The sequence below is a fragment of the Pseudozyma flocculosa genome, assembly GCF_000417875.1.
Source record: "Pseudozyma flocculosa PF-1 unplaced genomic scaffold scaffold00010, whole genome shotgun sequence".
Classification (NCBI taxonomy): domain Eukaryota; kingdom Fungi; phylum Basidiomycota; class Ustilaginomycetes; order Ustilaginales; family Ustilaginaceae; genus Pseudozyma; species Pseudozyma flocculosa.
The window spans coordinates 648,972-669,674 of record NW_006920878.1 but is presented as its reverse complement, the minus strand read 5'-3'; the positions used below and the strand labels follow the sequence as shown (position 1 = coordinate 669,674).

The following is a 20,703-nucleotide window of genomic DNA, read 5'->3' as shown; positions in this document are numbered from 1 at the left end:
GGCAACTGACCAACGTTCAAAGCTTCGCAGCCGGAGATGGCGCACCCACCACCAGTCTCTCGAGCCCTCTCCTCAGCTGGTCCGGCATCGCCTTGACAGGCCGCCGCGACGCTCGGTCGACAAAGACGTGAGTCGCCTGCGTCACGACCGCCGCCTTGGTCCCACCCTTGTCTCCACCGACTTCCTCCGCCCTCTGCACCGTCAGTGATGCGTCCTTGCTCCCGGTAGCGGTGCTCAACAGCATCGACTTGAGAGGCTGTTCAAAGACCCCGACCTCGTACCGCACCGAGCTGCGACCCAGGTGCACCGCCCTCAGCTTGACCCGGAGGTTCGAGGGAAACGACGTGGGCGCATAGTAGTTGGCAGAGCTCGAAATCACCAGCCCGATGACGTCCGCCGACGATGCCCCGCCGCTCGACGAAGCTGCGCCAGAGGACGCCGGGGGTGGCGAGTGCTGGAACGGCTCGATGCCGCAGTGCGTGATTAGGTAGGTGTTGACGATGCTGTCCGCGATCAGGTAGTAGGCGCTGTTGTTGAGGTGGCCGTACCTGTAACGCGTGCGTCCAACAAAGGCCAGCATTAGCGACGCTCGTCAAGTCACGGCAGTGTCGGTTGAGAGGCGCCTTCGCTTCGAACTACTCGCACTCACTGGTCGTTGTCCAGCCACCGCGTCGGGATGTCCATCTCAAACGCCCATGGTCCAAGACGGGGATCGCGGTCCGAAGCAGTCATTGTCGTGGTGGCGGAGGATAGCGGCAGCGGCGGTAGGGAGCTGTCCTCGATGGGATGGTCACTTGAGACGAGCGAAGGAGGATTGGGGTCGAGGGTGAAGGTGAGGGGGACCTGGTTGGCACGGACCGGTCATTGGCCTTGGGCCGGCAGCCGGCGGCAGCTGTGAAGGAAATCAAGAGGCCAATAGGCGAAATACTGAAAGCGTATATTTAAATAAAAGTCGGCTCTGCAGTCATCAAGGAGCTTTGTGGCGCAGTCGGACTAGCGCGTTGGGCTCATATCACCTTTCCACTTCGAAGCGATGTGGGTTACCCAAAGGTCGTCGGATCGAGACCGACCGAAGCTACTCTTTTGCTTTTTTTTCAACGCACGCGGGGATTGCTTCTTGCACACCTTTGAAGAGCATGCGGCGGTTGACTTGCGGGCTGGCGGACACGCAGGTCTGCGATACCAACGTCTGCCGTAACGGAACCGTGCGAAGAGGAAGGAGTGGAAGGAGAGTCCGGCTCGGAGCGCCTGTCATCGCGACGGCGGAGGGTGCGGCGTTGGCTTATTTCCGTCTGGATTTACGAGATCTTTTCCGCAGGCGCCTCACCACGCTGTGACGCTTCGAAGAGAAGTAGGCGACGTTTGCTTGGCGCCGCCGCCCTGCCTGCCTCGGAACCTTCCCGACTCGAGGCGCCGTGCGCCCTGGTCGCGATGCGCCAAGACATTCGTATACTGCTGGTAGGCGCAGTCCGAGGTTCTTAGAATAGGCGCTCTTGCTGGCGAGCGTTATCGCAGACGACGGGCGCCTTACCCTAGAGGCTCACAGATGGGCAGAGCCGCGGAAGAAAAACACGAGGATCGGGTGTTGAAGCCTGCCTAAGGTCGACGATGCTGGCACGAGCAGCAGGATGAATGAAGCTGGTCGGGCAAGAGCCAAGAATACACAGAGTAACGGACCCGTCAATGGCCAGGCGGAGCGACGAGCTACCGGTACCACAGCGCGGATACGGTAGCGAGTGCGGCCTGCTCTGACCTGGCCAGGCCTGCCAGGCCTGACCCATCCCGACCTTGTGCGATGCACCGCAGAGGTGCGAGAGTGCGTCTCCGTCGCGGCACGGCTCTTTGGCTTGTCATGGATCCGGCAAAGGTCGCGAGGAGGTGACCAAGGCGGTTGCGCCCGCACTCTGTAAACTCGCCTGCGCGAATCGTGCCGAGAGATCACGAGCGGGACTTGTTGGATCAGACGGCATGCCAAGGGAGCATGACCTGTGAAGGGTACGGTGGCGGCGAGCGACGGCGTCTGCTGCCCTCAAGGTAGCGCGGCCAGGCAAGCTGAGGTTTTCCTGACCGTACCGAGAATCTGGGACGCGCCGACCATGAAAGGCTGGCTCGTTCGTCGATGCTGAGAGCTAGTTACCGGCCAGGTTGATAGCGTGTGACTACACAGCACCGCGATGCCAATGTCGACGTCGGGTGCGCCTTTAGCTCGCGTGCCACGAAAGAGAGAGAGGGGCGGCAGTACACACCTGCCTACCTGTGCGTACGAGCTCGAGGAGCGGGCATCGCCGCGGTAGCGCGCTGCGCTGTTTCCACGAATAAAACTCCTCAGCCTCCAAGACAAGACCCACGCCCCCTGTCTTGCGTCGCTCGGCCTTTAGATCGACACCAAACGTAAAGGCCCCACAGCAGGGCCAGCTGCTGTTTCGCCCTCTTCCGTTCTGCCGAAGCGTAACAAAAAGCGACGACGACGCCTGCCCATGCCTGCGAGTCAAAGGCCAAACAAGCAAAGAGACCGCCGGCCGCTTGTGGAGCGGAAGGCAGGGTCGAGCTTGCTGGCTGTTGGACCTTTCCGTCGCCATTGTCCTCCCCCCTGGTTTGTCGATGGGCACTGATCGGCCGGGCGGTGATACGGCTGAAGAGCAGGCAGGAGAGCCCATCGCTGCCGCATGTCAGATGGCACACATGCTGTTTGCGCTTTTCCGCCCGCTTGCCATTGGACCGCCACCTGCGTCGATCTGCGAGCTGTCGCCCAGGGTCCGATCGATGGCTGTCGGTTTCTGAGCGTGGGCGATCGACACGAGGCTGGCAGGTCTCGGCCGTGGCAGCTCCAATACAGGTATGGTCCGGAGCAGATCTCCTCGTCACCATCACCTGCTCGCTGGCAGGCAGCTCGCCCTCTTGCGAAAAGCATGAAGACTGCCGGTGACGGTCACGCCGGCACGCAAGATTCTACACCATACTCTACCTCTTCTGATGAGGCTGCGCGGCCGGTCAGCTTGCTCGAAGTAAGGCACCACCGGTCCAGGCCAGGATGACGATGGCGCCGACGCCGGGCGCCGCCCCGACTGGCCGACTGACCGTCCCACCAACGAACCAAGATTCTCGGCGACATCCCCTAGGGTGTCTGGGTAAGTGCACGCGACGTACTGTGCCCACCTCGACGCCTCTTCTTCGGCGACGAGCGAGAGATGGATGTGGCTGAGGCCTTACCGAGCTACCGGTAGCACAGTCGCGATCAACCTGGCCGAATGATCATCGGGGCCTCGCCGCTGGCAGTCTTGAGTGCAGCAGGTCGAGCGGTGTCAAACCAGTCGGCCCGAACGCGGGACGCTCCGCCCTCGGAGGTTGGCAAGCCTTTCGAGCAGCGACGGCTTTTCCTCCCGGCCATCATCAGCAACGATAAAACGTCCCGCGCCTTCTTGGCAAGCAGCCAGGCGAAACGAGCATCGAAGCACAGAGAAGTAGACAGGCCGGCTCGAGGGCGTCGACAACGCGCGAAGTCTCCCAGGTGGTCTTTCATCTCGGCCTCGCGCGGAAAAAGGTGGGAAGACGCCGGCGCCTGGCAAACAGGAAGGCTAGCTAGGCTAGGATGGCCGAGGATACCGCTGTCCAGGCCGCGCTAGAACAAGCTAAGCTAGAGAAGAGGCAGGCCAGAGCAGAGTAGGGGGCTTGGCCGGCGAGCCCGCACGCAAGCCAGCTAAGCAGGCAGGCGTTCGGTAGATGAGAGGCGTGCGCGGACCCACACATGCAGCAACAGCAGCAGCATCGCCGAGTCGCAGCGCAGTGCAGCCAAGCTACGGTACTCTGGCCCGTAACTTACTGTACAGTACGTCCGACGGCCCAACGGAAGGCCAAAAAGCGGCGGGACAGCCCTTCAAATGAGGGGGCAGGAGACATCGGCTGCCGCTTCTGAAGGGGACAAATGTGGTGGCGAGCGCCGTCAACGATATCTCGCTCTTGTACAGACGTTGTACAGAGAGGTGGAGCCCGGTTGCGATGGTGGCCGTAGACTGGTGGCAAGGACGAGCGGGCAGGGTAGGGTCGAGGACAGCGACCGACGGCCGGATTGTGGCCGCCGCCGCCCGCCGCCCGCCGCCCGCGAGGTCTTCCCGCATCTTGCTGGCTGGCTCGATCCGATGGGCCGCCTCTTGCTTGCTTGTTGCCTGTCGACCGCCCCTCGGTTCGCATCAAGGGCGCAGACGGACCCACGCTCCCATCCCTCGGCGGCGCCTGGCTGCCTGGCTGGCTGGCTGGCGGCGGGCTGCGTGCCGTCGGCGTCGAGTTGTCGGTCCGAGGCAGGCGGGGGCGGTCGATGCGTGCGTGCGGTCGAGCGCGCGCGGGTTTTTTCTTTTCTCGGCGCGGCCCTGTTGTGAGGTGTGCCAAACCAGCCTGGGCGGGGCGGGGCGGGGCGGTGCGGGCGGGCGAGCGCGTGGATTTTGCGTGTGGGTCAACGCCGCTGGAGGCTGATGTGCAGAGCAGGCGCAGAGGGGGCCGGGCCTGCCTGCCTCTTGGGCTGAGGCTTGGAATTCCGTCGCCGAGGCGAGGCGAGGCGAGGCGAGGGGGCCCAGTTCAAACCACAACGACCGTACGTGGTGCCCCTAGCCTGGCCCCCTGCTGGCCAGCCAACCAGCCAACCAGCCAGCCAAGCCAGCTGGCTGGTTAGCCTGGCTGCCCCTCACCGCGCGATTGCCCTGCCTGCCCGGCCTAGTCTCGAGTAGTCTGCCTGCTGCTGCTGCTGCTGCTGCTGCTGGCTTGCCATCCCCCCTTGCCCCTGCTGCAGAATCGCCTGCTGCTGCCCCTGCTGTTGCTCTGCTGCCTGTTGTGCCGCTTGCTGCCCTTACGCCTCTCATCGAGACCTGGCTCGCCTCTCCTCCCCCCGTCGATCTGCGCCCTCCCTGCCATCTCCGCCTCAGCAAGCGTAGCGTTCCGAACAGCAGCGACCCAACCTCCCTGCCCAGCGGGTTCGGTTTGACCACCGCAGCCTGCGCGCCCGCCTCCTCCTACACCTCTGCCCTTCGTCGTCGTTGTCCATCTTCTCGTCACCATCCACATCCATCCGTCCCGCTCGCTGCATCCGCTCGGCATCCCATTTCCCCCTCGCTTGCTGCGTCGAGGGCAGCTCCTCACCCGCTCGATCCGCCACCAGACGCCGTGCCCATAGGCGTGTCGCACTCCAGCTCGCCATCGTCGACCCACGGCGCCAGACGCCTTCTCGTCCGCGCTCTCATCCTCACCACAGCCATCCTTCCCTCTGCTCGCTCTCGTCGTCTACTCATTCGTTCAACGACTTGCCTCTTCTTCGGCCGCCTTGTTGCTCTTTCTACATCTCGGCCAAACAGCGAAGCCTTTCGGTCGCCGGACGTCCCTGTCGAACCCGTCATTCTCTAGCCCAGCACGGCCAAGCATCTGACGCCACCCGCACCGCTTCGTCCACCTGTGCGAGATCGACTGCGGCTCGCCTGGAAACCTGCATATTTCCAGCCGCGACGACCTGCTACGATCGCCCATCCGACACCGGCACCCATCTCGAGTTTGTGCTTCAGTTCACCGTGGCAGTTGGTCGATCGCGCTAGACGCAGCGTCAAGCTGTCGCTTGCTACACCTTTTCTCAGCGTCCTCTCGACCTCGGAAGCCCTCTTCGGACCGCCATCACTGTCCAGCCCGCATCCATAGTCACCGCCATCATGAGCTCCGACTTTCCGTTGGGCTTCCTCTATAGCCTGCCGCAGCGACCCAAGACAAAGTCGCTCGGCGATCACCTGGCAGAGCACATCACCGACAATGGACGTATCACCACCCTCATCGACTGCCTGCCGTCGACGCCAAATCCGGCCCTGTGGTCGCCGGATCTGGCGAGGCCCCCGCTCGATCACAAGACCATCAAGAGGTTTGTCAGCTCGTTTGTGATGCCCATCACGCCCGGCAAGGCTCCCCTCGGCCCCAACGACCGCGTCATGATGGCCCTGCCGACCGGCGCCGAGAACGCTCTTGCGCTCCTCTCGGTGGCTGCCTACCACACTTGCGCGCCCGTCAACGCGAGCTGCACCGCCGGCGAGCTGCGAGACGATGCGGTCCGGCTGCGCGCCAAGGCCGTCGTGACAACTCGGGACGCCATCGACCGGCTCGGCCTTCAGGCACTACACGACGAGGAGGGCATGGAGATCATCTTTGTCGAGCCGCGAGGATCCGGGCCCGCTGGTCTTTTCGACCTGGGCCTGCTCGGACAGAGCGGCATCGTTTCCACCGCCGGGAGGCGCCCCTCGGCGCCGCACGGGCTCGAGCACCAGAGTCTGGTCCTGCACACCTCCGGCACCTCGGGCAAGAAGAAGGTCGTCCCCTACTCGCTCCGTCACATGATCGTCGGAACGTGCTGTGTCGTCTACAGTTGGGACCTCCGGCCGGAGAGCGTCAACAGTGAGTTGATGCGACGAGATGAAGCGCAATGCGCAGCCCACTGGCCGCCCTTGCTAACCTACGGCACCTTTTACCATCCCCGCTACCTGTTCGCGACGTGCAGTGAACATGATGCCCCTCTTTCACGTCGGAGGAATCGTCCGCAACCTATGGGCGCCTGTATTCTCGGCGGGCAGTGCCATCATGTGTGCGGGCTTCGACGCCAACGCTTGGTGGCCGCTGGCCAAGCAGCTCGGCGCGACGTGGTACTACGCGGCGCCCACGATGCACCACGCCATCCTGGCCTCGAAGCCGGAAGGCGTCGACGCTACCAAGGAGACGAGCATCAAGATGATTGCGAACGCCGCCGGTGGTCTGCTCCCCTCGCTGGCCGTGCAGCTCAAGGAGACGTTTGGCGGCTGCGCCGTCCTGCCTTCGTACGGAATGACGGAGTGCATGCCGATCGCCTCGCCGCCCACCAACTACCAGCTGGACCGCCCCGGTTGCTCGGGCGTGGCATGCGGCCCCGACCTCTCCATCCGTGACCCCTTCAACCGTGAGCGGGAGCTGCCCGTCGGTCAGACAGGTGCCGTGTCGGTGCGCGGGTTGCCGACCTTTTCTGGCTACGAGACGTCGACGGATCCGTTTGAGCCGCTCGACACCTCTGCCTTTTCCAGCGAGGGCTGGTTTGACTCGGGCGATATGGGCCACATGGACGCCGACGGCTACCTCTACATCACCGGCCGATCCAAGGAGATCATCAACAAGGGTGGTGAGGTCGTCTCGCCCTTTGAGGTTGAGGAGGCCATCACACAGGCGTGCAAGGAACGCGTCAAGCAGTGCCTTGCCTTCTCGATCGAGCATACCGTGCTTCAGGAGACGATCGGTGTCGTCATCGTTCCCGTCCCCAACCAGCCGCGTATCGGACTGGCCGAGCTGCAGAACATGCTCCGGTCCCATCTGCACCCCTCAAAGTGGCCGTTCGCCGCCGTCTACATGGACGACCTGCCCAAGAACCAGGCGGGCAAGCCGCTGCGTATCAAGCTCGGCACCCGTCTCAACATCGGACCTCTTTCTGACGACGTGCCGCCGCTGCAGCGACACTTTGAGGCCAAGGCGCCGGGCAAGGAGGTGCCGCTCTCGGAGCCGATTCCGTGCAGCCTCGTCTCGGTCGACGTCAAGGCAGTTGAGCGCGCGTGCTACCGCATCCCCGGCATCATCGAGGCTGCCGTGCGCCAGCGCAGGGATGGTTCGCCCGAGGCCTTCATCCAGGTAGAGGAGGACGCCGACTACGACGCGGCCGACATTGATCGGGCGCTCGCCCAGGTGCTGCACGGCTACGTCGTCCCCAACCCGCTCCACGTCTTCCGACAGCCCTTGGCCAAGGTCAACGGCCAGATCGATTTCGAGACGATGGAGGACGAGGTGCGTCGACAGAACGCGTCGGCCATGTCGCGCACCGCCCTCATTGTGCGTGACATCATCGCCAAGCTGCTCGACACCGAGGCTGGCACCATCACGGCCGAGTCGGACTTTTTCCTGCTCGGTGGCAACAGTCTGCTGCTGGGCCGGCTGGTCCACCTGATCCGCAAAGACACGGGCATCTCGCTCGAGGTCTCGACGCTCTTCAACAACTCGACCATCGCCGGCATCGCCAGCCTGATTGAGGACGAGGCCGGTGCCGACGATGACGACGAGGACGACGAACTGTTCGACGGCTACGACGACAAGGGCGGCTCTGGCCCCGGCTACGGCGCCCACCGCTACGACGAGGACGACGAGCCGGCCTACCAGAGCCACGGCTACAAGCCGCGCAGCCAGACGCACCCTTGGGTCATGCTGATCCAGCTGGTCCCGTTCCTCTTCTTCTACCCGCTCAAGGCGGCCTGGACGTGGACCGTCATCCTTCACGGTCTTGCCTTCTCCGCCTTCTACATCCGCGACGTCTTCTGGGAGCGGGTGGGCGCGCTGCTCGCCTCGATCGCCGTCGCCCGCTTCACCAGCCGGATTATCTGCCCCGTCACCGCCATCGCCTTCAAGTGGATCGTCATCGGAAGGTACCGCCCGGGCAAGTACCCCATGTGGTGCAACTACCACCTGCGGTGGTGGATCGTCAACCAGTCTCTCAAGACGGCCGGCAAGGGCCTGTTCGCGCTGACTCCCGGCCTGCAGAAGATGTACTTCCGCCTGCTGGGCATGTCGATCGGTTCCGACGTCATGATTGACCAGCACGCCAAGATCGCAGAGTACGACCTCATCACGATCCACGACGGGGCGCGGATCGACAAGTGCCTGCTGCGCGGCTTCTGCGTCGAGCGCGACGGCTACTTCCGCCTCGAGCCCATCATCGTCGGCCGCGACTGTGTCGTCAACACCTTTACCCAGATCTCGCCCGGCGCCCGCCTGGCCGACGGCACCGTCTGGGGACCGCAGTCGTCGTCGCACGAGGAGCCTTCGTCGGACGCCTACGCCGCCTTCAACCGCACCACGGTGCCGCAGCCTCACTGGGCGCTCATCTTCTTCTTCGGCTACCCGCTCGTCTTCGTCGTCAAGTTCATCTGCTACGTCCCGTGGTTCGCGTCGCTCTTCATGCTCCTCTCGCAGCCGTTCGAGTTCAACCACCACGACAGCGTCAAGGGCGTCATCGCGTGGTTCGCATTCCCCAAGCGTGTCGGCTGGCACTACGTGGCGCGCATCGTAAGGAACGGCATGCCGCCGCTCATCAACCTCGTGCTCGGCATCGTCATCAAGCGAGCCTTCGGCCTCAACCGCGAAGGGTCGATGCGTAACGCCACCCAGTTCGCCCTTTTCCGCCGATGGATCAACCAGCAGCTGCTGTCGCAGCCGCAGATCCGCCGCGCGCTGGCCATCCTCGGCACCCACTACGAGATGACGTCGGTCATCTACCGTGCGATGGGCGCCCGCGTCGGCAAGCGTGTCTACTGGCCTGGCTCGGGCATCTATTGCCCTGACCCGGAGCTGCTCGAGATCGGCGACGACGTCGTGTTCGGATCGCGTTCCGAAGTCTTCACCTCGGACAGCATCGGCTGGGCTCGCGTCCGCGTCGGCCGAGGCGCCATGATTGCCGATCGCGTTGTCCTTCTTCCCGGAACCACTGTCGGCAAGCAGTGCGTCATGGGCTCCGGCGCTCTCGCGCGCAGGAACGGGCACTACGAGGAGGGCTCGGTCTGGATGGGCTCCAAGAACGGCGAGGCGGTCAGCTTCGGCAAGGCCAACAAGGAGACCAAGGAGGGCGCCACCGTCGGGGGCGACGACGAGACCATCACTCCCTTTGGACGCGCCTTCTACAAGCGCCAGGCCAACTTCTTCGTCTTCCCGTACCTGATGCTCGTCGTCATCAACGTGGCCATGACCATCTTCTCGTCCGGCTACTGGGCCACGGCAGCCGTCGGCACCGTGCTGCTGCTCAACTTCCTCCGCACCCAGTTCGAGTACAGCAAGGCCGGCCTCATCGTCTTCGACGACCACTGGTACCGCCCCGGCCTCATCTACGCCTTCATCGCCATCGCCTTCATCGTGCTCCTCTTCCTTCAGGCGATCCTCGCCTTCGCCTGGGTTATCGGCACCAAGTGGGCCGTCATCGGTCGCCGTCGCGAAGGCCGGTACGACTGGGACTCGAGCAGCTACTGTCAGCGCTGGCAGCTGCATCTCAGCCTGCAGAAGCTTCTCGGCAAGGGTTTCGGCGGCCACATCCTCGGCAACCTGTCTTCGAGCGTCTACGTCGTCTGGTACCTCCGGCTGCTCGGTGCCCACATCGGCAAGAACTGCGCCATCTGGGCGGGTGGCAAGCCGTCGCTGCAGCTGACGGAGCCGGAGCTCGTCTATATGGGCGACAATGTGTCGATCGACGACTGCTCGGTCGTCGCGCACATCAACTCGAGGGGCAGGTTCAGCCTCAACAAGCTGCGGATCGGCGATGGCTGCGCGATGCGGACCGGAAGTCGACTGCTTTCGGGAGCCAACATGGAGCCCCGCTCGATGCTGCTCGAGCACACGCTGGTGGCCTCTGGAGAGATTGCCGAGGCCGGCCAGGTCTACGCGGGATGGCCCGCCCGCCAGGTGCGCCTACGCAGGCCGCAGCGGGCGCCCGGCGGCGAGGCGTCGGCGGGGAGCAGCACAAGCAACCTCGACAAGCAGGCGCCGCCGCCTGGCTACTTTGGCGGCAAGTAGTCGTTGCTCTTGCCGAGTGCTCGCCTCGCCTCGGCCCTTTCGCCCCGACTTTCGACCACCAGGATACCAAGACCGTAGACGCCCCCGCAAAACCCTCATGCTGTTGGCCTTGATGGCCACCCGACCATCCAACCCACCCCGCTCCTCGCCGCCTTGCATCGCCTTTCGCCTAACCAAGCCCCGCCACTAGAACCGCACCAGCAACCTCCAGCATTTGTTCCGGGCTTGAGCATCCCAAAGCCGGCCAGCTGGCCCCTTCTCTGCGCCAGCGGCTTCAGACTCAGGACATTCCGCTAGCCGGGCCGGCGCGCCAATCTTCTCGTCCCCACCCGCCCATCTGGTTACGCCCCATTTCTCTCCTTTTCTCACTCTCGCCCCGTCGAGCCCCTGTCGACGCGCATCCCATTGTCGTGCCTGCCCAGCCCTTTTCCCCTCTCTCTCCAAAACACAACGAACAGTTCCTCTATCCTGGCATGACCTCGATGTTGTGCCTGCAGCTCTCCACCGGTACGCCGGCTTGCGGAGCACGGCCCCTTCCCCTTTGCTGCCTCAGCTCCTCAAGGCCCCCGCACGCGTTCTGCCAGGCAGCGGGCGAGCCGATATCCTGCGATCGAGGGCGGCATCGACAGCACCGTCGAGCGAAGGCCGCGTTGGCATTCGGCAGGCGCCGTGCGCCAACGATGACGATCCATCCCTTCGACGTCGACGGCTTCAGAAGTCGCCTTTGACTGGCACCGTCCCACACCAGCATCAGCCGCTCTCCCGCCGCCTCTGCGCACCTCCACCACTGTCCTTTTTTTGCTCATGGTCCCCATGGTTTTCGGCGACCGACGTCGCCTACACCTTCGTTTTTGTCTCTCTGCTTCTCTTGACTCGCCCCTTTGATTCCCCCTCCGATAATCTCGCACCGCTCCGGCCCCTGTCAAATAGCATGCTTCTCCATCGCGATCCGTCTCGGGCAAAGAACAACACGTTGCCCGCACTTGTGCTCCGCAGCGGTGTGCCTGAGCCAGGAAGGGTTGAAAGGTGGTACAGACCCTCCTGAATGTCGACGTCCAGGTCCAAGGCAGGAGAACACTCTCCAGAGGTCGAAGCTCGAGCGTCGGTTCCGGAGTTGAGCTCGAGACGCGTCGACTTCTCGCGCGATAGAGGGAGGGGCGCGGGGATCGGAAGGAAGGAAAAGGAAGAGGATGGCCGGGGGGGCCTAGGCTGGCTGGCCCGTCACAAAAATTTCCCGGCTGCGAGAAGGAGGCTCGCGGGCTGGGCTGACTGGTTGGGGGCGGGCCTCCAGGCAGCCAGCAGCCTCGTTGGCTAGAGCTGCTGAGACCTGCCAACCGCCGCTTGCAGCTCGAGCAGCGTCTTACCGTCATCCACGTTCTTCCCGCAACCACCCGCGATCCCATCCACCGTCACCCGACCGCGTCGTCATCATCACCACCACTGCCACCACCACCACCCACGCCAAACACCGCCATCGCCACCGCCGTCGTCCTCGCCTTCACCACTGCCAGGTCCAGCACTGCCTCCTCTCGCTAGAAGGTCCGAGCCGATCCTCGCACGCACGCTATCTCCCCGCGTGGCTTGCCCGAACCCAGCTGTCAACCCGCTAGTCAGGGTCTCGAAATCCCATCGCCGCCCTTGTCGACGGACCGCACATAGCCATGTCGCACGCCGATCACACAAGAGATCCATGTCCCTGGGTCATCCTCAACGACTTTGGAGGTGCCTTTGCCATGGGCGCCGTCGGCGGCACCATCTGGCACGGCATCAAGGGTGCCCGCAACTCGCCTCGCGTGCGTACTCCTCCCCCGCCTCTGAATTCTCCGGATCGGCCGAGATCATCGCACTTCGGAGATGTCCTGTGCGGAAGCTGACTCGACCTGTTCCCTCCTCATCCATCATTGCCCTTTTCCTCTTTCTGCGGCGCCGGAATATGTGTAGGGCGAGAGGTTGCCCGGCTCGCTGGCGGCCATCAAGGCGAGGGCGCCCGTGCTCGGTGGCAACTTTGGCGTTTGGGGAGGCATGTTCTCGTCATTTGACTGCGCCGTCAAAGGGATAAGGCAGAAGGAGGACCCGTGGAACGCCATCATCGCCGGCTTCATGACGGGCGGAGGCCTGGCCATCCGATGTGAGTACACGACCAAAACCCGCCCCTCTCGTCCGCCGCTGCCTGCTGCCTGCACGGGTCTGGCGATGGTGTCATGCTTTTCTCTCTCCGGACGATGCGAGGCAAGCGTCGCAAGGACAGAGGTGGCTGACCCTTGCTTTGGCCCGCCGCTCTCATCGCCGCGCTCCTCGTCTCGCCTCGCCACGCCACCAGCGGGACCAAAAACCGCCATTGGTTCGGGCATCATGTGCGGTATCCTGCTAGGCGTCTTCGAAGGTGTCGGCGTGCTCATGCAGCGGATGATGGCCGAGAACAACAAGCAGGTCGCCCCCATCATGTGAGTGGCTCGTCGTCCGCTTCCCTTCGTCCTGCGTCTGCCGCCTTCGCTTCCGCCGGTTGCGACCCAGAGACGCCACCTGGACAGGCTGAGCTGATATCCATCCCATCTCTCCTCCCGCCTTCGCCCTCCTCCCTCGCTGCAGTCCGGACACACAGACTATCGGCGGCGGCTCGGCAGCCATCACCAACACCTCGACTCCCGCGCTCTCATCCTAGACTTTGGGCCCGCCACCTAGCCTCCTCCGCCGCTCTCCGCCTATCTCCTCGCCTTCGAGACGTCGCTCCTCGTCCGAGAACGACCCCGGCCTTTTCGCCTGCCTCACCACCACCTCTCTCTCTCCTCACTCGCAATCCGACCCACCCACCACGCATCTTTCAAGCCGACACCAAGAAGGGGAATCGTTGTAACAGTATCTCTTCTCAGATCCCCCACCGTTCCATCCTGCTCATGCCCCTTTGGCGGGCGCTCGGCTCGGCCTGCATTCCCGTGCCCTCGTACGTTGGGCTTTCCGGACCGGACGGGGCCTTCATCCTGCACTCGGAGATACGGCCAGACGGCGACGATCTCTCCAGCCTCGATCGATTTGGCGGCGACATGCTTGATGCCCAGCGGGCAGGCAGTTGGGATGAACATGGCAGCACGGCAGCGCCGTCACCTCCGCTCCTCTCTCGCCCTCTCTCCCGCCGCCGCACCGCTTCCGCCACTGGCAGCAGCAGCAGCAGCAGCGCCGGCGGTGGCGGCGTCGCTGCCCTTTTCCCTCTCCTTGTCCCTCTCCCTGTCCCTCTCCCTCGGCCGGGCCTTGCGGAAGCAGAGAAACTCGAGCGCCGTCGCCTTGCGGCTATCCATGAGGGCCCTCTTGACCCTCTCGAGCTCGCGCTTGAGCGTCTCGGCCTCGTCGGCACCACCTCCGGCCGCCGCTCCGGCGCGCTGGTACTTTTGGCTGATGGTCTCGTAGACCCTTTTGAGCGTCTTGTCGGCGTCTTCGCTGATGTACTGCGCCATGGTCTGGTGGATAAACTCGATTTCGAGCGTGGCCTGGAGCATGCCGCCCATGCCGAAGCGCGGGATGCGCCCAAAGCACTCGAGCGTCTCGTTGGCCAGGTCCTCGACCAGCGACAGGATCGTGCGCGTCACGAGCGGCTTGGTCACGGCGCGCACCTGGGCGTGGATCTGGACGAGGAGCAGCAGCGACTCGTAGATGAACGGGTGCACGCCCGACGGCTTGGGGATCGTCTGCCAGTTGATGCCCGACGACAGGATGCCGTTGCGCAGCGTCTGCGTGATGAGCGCCGACTTGCGCCGTAGGAAGTCGGAGAAGAGGATGCCGTCGAGCTGGTGCGCCACCTCGTCGATCGTCTGCACACATGGGACGGGGATTATTGGTAAAAATGAGGAGGGTCAGTCTCGAGCCAGCGCTTCCAGGGCCGAATGGCCATCCCGCCTCGCCACGCTCCTCCTCTCAGCAGGGCGACGATGGTCGGCCACTCACCTTCAGATCATCCGCCATCTTGACGCGGTAGGCGTCCTGGAACTGATTGACGAGGTTGGGCACAATCGTCTTGCTGAGGTGCGTGAGGTTGGTCACGCTGAGCAGGATGCGCGTGTCGAGGTCGCGCACATCGACCATGAGCTTCGAGTCGCCAATGACCTTCTGGCTCGTCGACGTGGCCGGGTCCAGCGGGTCGTATTCGGAAAAGGCCAGCTGTATGAGCCCGTCGAGGAAGGCGTAGATGGCATCCAGGAACGCCGCCTTGATCCGCCCGGTGAACTCGGACGGCACCGCCAGATCGCGCGAACGTCCCGCGCCGCCGCCGCCGCTGCCGCTGCTCGAGCCAGCGCCACCGATGTCGAGCGACGTGTCACGCCCGCCGGCGATGTGATAGGCTTGCCGAGCGTTGCTCTTGTGGAACGCCGCCATGTCGCGCAGGTAGAGCGTCGTCGCCTGCTCCTCGGTGTTGGGCGTCCAGTCCTCTAGCAGGTAGAAGATCTTGGCGTCCTCTTGCCACTGGTGGCAGAGCACCTCGGTGAATCTGAAGCGGGCGTTGGCGAGGAGGCCCTTGAGGCTGCTGCTGCTCGTGATGCCCAGCACCGCAAGATCATTGACGGCCTCGATCAGTTCGCTCAGGATCGCCCGCATGTAGAAGGCCGACGTCGCTGAGCATGAGCCCACGGGCACCCAGTCCGGCAGCGGCGAGAGCGGCTGGCGCGCCAAGATGGACACATCAGTCAGGGTGAAAAAGTGCGAAAGGAGAGAGATGTAGGCCTCGAGCGCCTCGGTCGCCCAGGCCTTTGACTGGGCAAAGATGCGATCCGAGCCGTTGCCGCCGCCGGCCCCCGACGACGATGACGCGGCGGCGGAGCTCGACTTGCCCTTTGTGAACTTGCCCTCCATGTGGTTCTTGGCCACGCGCCAGAAGCCAGGCAGCGTGCCCACAATGGTCTCGGAGACACTGCGGACGAGCTCGTGGATGGCCTTCCAGCCGTCTGCGCCGATGGCCCGGTCGAAGGAGGCACCGGTGCGCACGAGGCCGACGCACTTTTGCAGGTCGCGCGCGCGATCCTTCTGAGAGCGCGACACCAGGCGCCCCACGGACTGCACCGCGTCGACCTTTGCGACGTTGGAGTCGTACGCCTTGCGCATCAGCGACCGGATGTGGTTGCGCTGCGACTCGAGGTAGACGGAGACGGGGTCGTCGTTGGGGTCGAGCTCGAGCAGCACCTCAATCGTCTTTTCCTGGTCCTCGACGCTGCGCTTGGGCTCCCGCAGCTGGGCCAACAGCCGAGACTGCATCTCCTTCATGGTCGCCTCGACGGCGTCCCACACCTTGGAAAACACCCTGCGCTGCTGCGCCTGCTGCTTGGCCGAGCCTGCGGCCGAAGGGTCGGTGCTGCCAGCCTGGCCCGCGGCGGTGTTGAAGGCGAGCAGCTGGCCCGGCCGGCTGTCGAGGAGGTACTTGCCCTTCTTGTAGTCTCGTAGCGCCACGTCGTACCTGCCCAGCTCCACCGAGTCGCTGAGGCTCCCCGGCAGGTTGAAAAAGAATTTGGAGCGCTCAAAGACTCCGAGAGTGCTGCGCAGCTTGACAGTCTTGAGGTTGTTTTCGAGCACGGGCATAAAGACCTGGTCTGCCTTGGCGCTGGCCTGGGCGAGGATGTGCTTGAGCTGCTTTGTGCCGTAGTCTGCGTCGTCGTGGAGGGGTCCCTCGTCGCTCTCGCGCATCTCGCGGTAGACGCCGTCGGTGGTGGCCTTGACGGCGACGAAGCGGTCAAAGTTGTCCTCGACGAGCACCTTGAGCGCCTCGGAGCGCTGGTCGATGCTCTGCTTGAGGTGGGTGACGCCGTGGGAGAGGTCGGCGAAAGTGGCGTCCGGATGAACGGTGCTGAGGAAGACCTTTGGATCGAAGGTCTTGCTCGAGAGGGAGATCTGCGTCTTTGTGTCCTTGCTGAGGCTGCGGAAGGAGGCCATGGTGGGGCGGAGGCCGAGCGGGTCGGGCTCGTCTGCGACGCTCGTGGCCGAGTTGCCGCGGTTGCCGCCGTCATCCTGGTCTGAAACGTGCCATGTCGAGGGTTCGAGGGTGTCGAGGCTGTAGGTCTTGAGCAAGACGGCCTCGTCAAAGTCGAGGGCGGCAGCCGTCATTGCGCGGATGAGGAGTGCCAGGGAGGGCCAGCCTGGGCCCCTTTCGTGGTTGCTCTATCCGGCTCCTGTCTGGGCCAATGTAGGGAGGGTATGCGAGTCAAGAAGGGCGATGACGGTGAGTGAAGGTGGGCTTGCAGTGCTTGGAGAGTGGCAGAAGGGGAATGCGGGCTTGGTGGAAGAGGAGGAGGAGGTGGCCAGCCAGCTCGATGCATGGCGGGGAGGCCCCTCAGGGTCCGCTGTCGCTGAACCGTGCGTGCGTGGCGTGGCGTGGATCGGCATCGGGCTCGAAAAAGAAGCTGCCAATCTCCGAAGGCCGAACCAAGCATGGGCGGCCAGGCAAAGTGAGGCTGAGCAGCGTCATCACCTTGTCGCCTTCGCCTCCTCGAACCCTTCCACCACCACCACCACCACCACAGCACCAACCGCCTTCTCTCGACCGCAATACTCACCCGCGCCCGGCAGCCATGACGGCAGAGGTACGGCTCAACTTTGAGCCAGACACTCTGTCTCAGCTCGAGGAGTGGCACGAGTCGGTGCGCACCAAGGCCATCACCATCATCCAAAAGACGATCCCGGAAAAGGTCCTCTTCCTCAACCAGAAGATCGCAAAGGCCCAGGCCGACAAGACTGACCTCCTCTCCAAGCACCACTACTTCCATCCGGACGCCATCGCGACCGATACTACTGTCCATCACCCTGCTGCCGCCGACGATGCGGCTGCTTCGTCTTCGTCAAAGAAGAGAAAGACGGCCGATGCCAACGGTGTTGCTACCGGCGCCACCCCGGAGGAGGCCACGGTGTATACCGGCAACGTCAAGGCTTCAGAGTACCTCGAGAGGGTCTACGATGATCTGCGGGCGGAATGGGACGAGATGATCGTCCTGTAAGTCCTCCGCCGCCAGACGTCCAGGACGCGAGCTGGCTGCTGACCGTTCGTCCGCCCCTTGTGTGCCCTCTCCGCCACCAGCATGGACGACCTCAAGATGTTTATCAACCTCCTCATCCCGCGCATCGAGGACGGCGACACGTTTGGCGTCTCGGTGCAGGAAGAGGCGCTCAACGAGGTGGTCCGCACCCAGGACAGCGCCTACAACCTCCTCGCCACGCCCTTTTCCACCCTGACGGTGCGCGGCGATCTGGCCGCCAAGATGGTGCGCTACCCGGGCGTCGAGGACTACGCCCTCGCCCTCCGCGAGCACGACCGCAAGAGCGTCTACCGCGCCAACATGCAGCTCACCGACACGCGCAACATGTACGCCGTCGTGCTCGACATCCTGCGCAAGAATATCTCCAAGATCTCCAAGCCCAAGAGCGGCAACCGTGAGTCGGAGACAAGGTGCCAGGTGGACGGGATAGAGAGGGTCGTGGCTGACAACGCGACGCTCGTCGCCCTCTTCTGCTCCTCGTCCGTCGTCTGCACAGAGATGGGAAGCTACGGCTAAGATGCCGCCTTCGACGAGCTGCGCGGAAGCTTTCCCATGACCGCTAGCTTGCTGCTCTGCTGCGCTGTCCGTCTATCCTCTTCATCCTGGAGCCTGCTGCTGCTGCTGCCAATCACTGCTTGGTCGTCGTTGGGATCTATCGAAATGAATAAACAAGGGGAGAACCGCAGCGGCCGGGCGTCGTCGGGACCTTCCGACGGGAGCGACAGACACGACGTCACGCGCCCATGCTCTTGCGGTCAATCTGGGGCGTCTCCTTCGGCGAGACGTAGGGCGTGTGTCCGAGGCCGATGCGGTCACCGACGAGCTTCCACCACGGCACGCCGTCGGGGTGCGACTTGCCGTTGCGCAGGCCGGTGTAGGCGATGTCGGACCATTTCGGGAAGAGGGAGCGGATCATGAACTTCCACTGCCAGTCTGGGTGGAGCGCCGTGACGCGGCCGCTGGTCTGGTCGACGTACCACGAGCCGCAGCCCGTGGTGAAGACGAGCTTGGACATGGCCTTGGCGATCCAGTGCTGCTCGTCGAGCTCGGCCTGCAGCTTGACCTCAAACGTGGGGATCTTTGCGCGGCGCACCTCGTCCGAGGCGGGCGTGCCCGGCATGTGGTCGATGGCCGCCTGGGCGGGCCGGGCGGCGGCCAGCACGGGCTTGGCCACCTCGAGCAAGTAGAGGACCTGGCACTCGGACGTGAAAATGACCGACATGTGGCCCGTGGCCGAGTTGGCGGCGTTGAGGCTGCCCAGGTTGGGGAAGCCGGCGTTGAGGCTGGAGCGGTAGTTGAGCGGGCCGCCGCCGCCGAAGCGGTTCCAGTGCTCGCGCATCTCGCGCTCGGCGCCGACGATGCGCATGGGGAAGCCGGCGGCCTGGGTGTTGAAGCCGTTGGCGAGGATGATGACGTCGGCCTCGATGCGGCGGCCGTCGGCGCAGACGACGTGCGACTCTTCGATGCGCACCAGCTTCGACGTCTCGAGGCGCACGTGCGGCAGCTTGAGGCTGGGCAGGTACTTGTTGTCGAGGATGCGCCGCTTGCAGCCCACGACGACCTCGTCGGGCTTGGGGATGAGCGTGGTCCAGTACTCCTTGGGCGCCATCTTTTTGGCGTGGGCGATGCACAGCCGCGCCCACCGCCACCGCTTAAAGGCGCCGTACGGGTTGAGGAAGAGGAGGCTAAAGTGCGACTCGAGCACCACCCAGATCAGGAAGCGCTGCAGCGCGCGAATGGCGGGCACGTGGCGGACGAGCCAGCGCCAGCCGGGAACCTTGTCGAAGGGATTCTTGGGCACGGGCGCGTACCAGTGCTTGCTGCGGACAAACTGCGTCACCGACTTTGCACCCCTTGCAATCTCGGGGACAAACTGGGTGGCCGAGCACCCATTGCCCACGACGACGACGTCCTTGCCGTCGGTCTGGACCGAGTGGTCCCAGCGGGCCGAGTGGAAGAGCGGGCCCTTGAAGGTCTCGTGCCCCTCGATGTCGCACTTGTTGGGCTCCGAGAGGCCGCCGACGGCCGAGACGAGGAGCTTGCAGACGTAGTGGTGCGTCTGCTTGTCTCCGTCGAGGTCCTCTGTCCAGACGTGCCAGAGGCCCGTGTCGACGTCGAAGCGGCTCTCGCGGACGACGGTCTTGAAGTGGAACGCGGGTCCGAGGTCGTGCTGGGCGGCGACCGTCTCAAAGTAGCGGCGGAGCTCGTCCTGCTTTGGGTAGAAGGTGGACCAGTCGCCCTTTTGGGCAAACGAGTACGAGTAGACGGGCGCGGGGACGTCGCAGCCGCAGCCCGGGTAGGTGTTGACCTTCCAGGTGCCGGCCATGCCGTCGAGCTTGTCGAGAATCTTTACGTCGGTGATGTTGTACTTGCGGCGCAGCTGGCAGGCCATGCAGATGCCGCTGACGCCCGCGCCGACGATGACGACGTCGTGGTACTTTGGCGTCAGCGCCGGCTGCTTGCACGGTTCGGGGGCCATTGCGAGCGCGGGGCCGTTCGGGGAGGCTGGAGGATGATGGTGTGGAGAGAGAGGGAGAGAGGCGAGGGTCTACCGGTGATGGCTGCTTGACGAGTGCTGCCTGATGGAGCGACTGTGAGCGTCGAGGACGAAGGATGCGTGGATTGTGGCGACCAAAGAGGTAGAGAGGAGATGGCGCCCCGGCCCCTTTGATGGCGGCTTAAGAGAATAAAAGTGAGGGAGCCGCACCTCGCCAAGGCAGTTAGTTAGCTCAGGCTCTGGCCGCTCTGATCTGGCCAGCGGCGAGAGTAGTGAAGTCGCTGCCCCCAAGCCCTGGCTTGCCTGGCTTGCTTGCCAGGCCTGCCTGCTTGCTCCTCGCCCGGGGGTCTCTTCCCCGCAATCCGGCGTGCAGCCTGACGCTGACGCCCCCGCTCGTTTGGCCAGGCACACATTTTCACGCGCGCGCCCGCCGGCGTCTTCTGCGGCATTCCTCTTCCTGTGGCGGCGAGCAAGCCTCTCGGGCTGGCCACCCCCCTTCACTCTCTCCTTCCATCCCTTGCAAGTCGCGCAATCGTACGGGCCGCTCAAGAGCAAGCAAACAAAGGCAGCATGCACTCTGTCTGCGCAGACAGCTTATGGTCCAGGGGGCGGGCG

The 20,703-nt window shown here is 64.1% G+C and overlaps 6 protein-coding genes across 6 annotated transcripts; 3 read left to right on the top strand and 3 right to left on the bottom strand.

The window, feature by feature from the left end:
* Window positions 1-16: 16 nt before the first annotated feature.
* Window positions 17-732, bottom strand: PFL1_03441 (uncharacterized protein; the record flags this gene model as incomplete). The annotated part of the gene is made up of 2 exons (XM_007880958.1): window positions 17-548; window positions 650-732. The coding sequence occupies 2 exons, from the start codon at window positions 730-732 to the stop codon at window positions 17-19; spliced, it is 615 nt and encodes a 204-aa protein (XP_007879149.1).
* A 4,952-nt stretch (window positions 733-5,684) lies between these two features.
* On the top strand, window positions 5,685-10,584 carry PFL1_03440 (uncharacterized protein; the record flags this gene model as incomplete). The annotated part of the gene is made up of 2 exons (XM_007880957.1): window positions 5,685-6,414; window positions 6,518-10,584. The coding sequence occupies 2 exons, from the start codon at window positions 5,685-5,687 to the stop codon at window positions 10,582-10,584; spliced, it is 4,797 nt and encodes a 1,598-aa protein (XP_007879148.1).
* Window positions 10,585-12,245: 1,661 nt separating this feature from the next.
* Window positions 12,246-13,246, top strand: PFL1_03439 (uncharacterized protein; the record flags this gene model as incomplete). The annotated part of the gene is made up of 4 exons (XM_007880956.1): window positions 12,246-12,377; window positions 12,526-12,712; window positions 12,905-13,028; window positions 13,174-13,246. 4 exons carry the CDS (start codon window positions 12,246-12,248, stop codon window positions 13,244-13,246), a joined length of 516 nt encoding a protein of 171 aa, XP_007879147.1.
* Window positions 13,247-13,682: 436 nt separating this feature from the next.
* On the bottom strand, window positions 13,683-16,665 carry PFL1_03438 (uncharacterized protein; the record flags this gene model as incomplete). Its single annotated transcript, XM_007880955.1, has 2 exons — window positions 13,683-14,387; window positions 14,521-16,665. 2 exons carry the CDS (start codon window positions 16,663-16,665, stop codon window positions 13,683-13,685), a joined length of 2,850 nt encoding a protein of 949 aa, XP_007879146.1.
* A 464-nt stretch (window positions 16,666-17,129) lies between these two features.
* On the top strand, window positions 17,130-18,107 carry PFL1_03437 (uncharacterized protein; the record flags this gene model as incomplete). Its single annotated transcript, XM_007880954.1, has 3 exons — window positions 17,130-17,548; window positions 17,633-17,985; window positions 18,088-18,107. 3 exons carry the CDS (start codon window positions 17,130-17,132, stop codon window positions 18,105-18,107), a joined length of 792 nt encoding a protein of 263 aa, XP_007879145.1.
* Window positions 18,108-18,324: 217 nt separating this feature from the next.
* On the bottom strand, window positions 18,325-20,070 carry PFL1_03436 (uncharacterized protein; the record flags this gene model as incomplete). The annotated part of the gene is made up of 1 exon (XM_007880953.1): window positions 18,325-20,070. One exon carries the CDS (start codon window positions 20,068-20,070, stop codon window positions 18,325-18,327), a length of 1,746 nt encoding a protein of 581 aa, XP_007879144.1.
* Window positions 20,071-20,703: the final 633 nt, after the last annotated feature.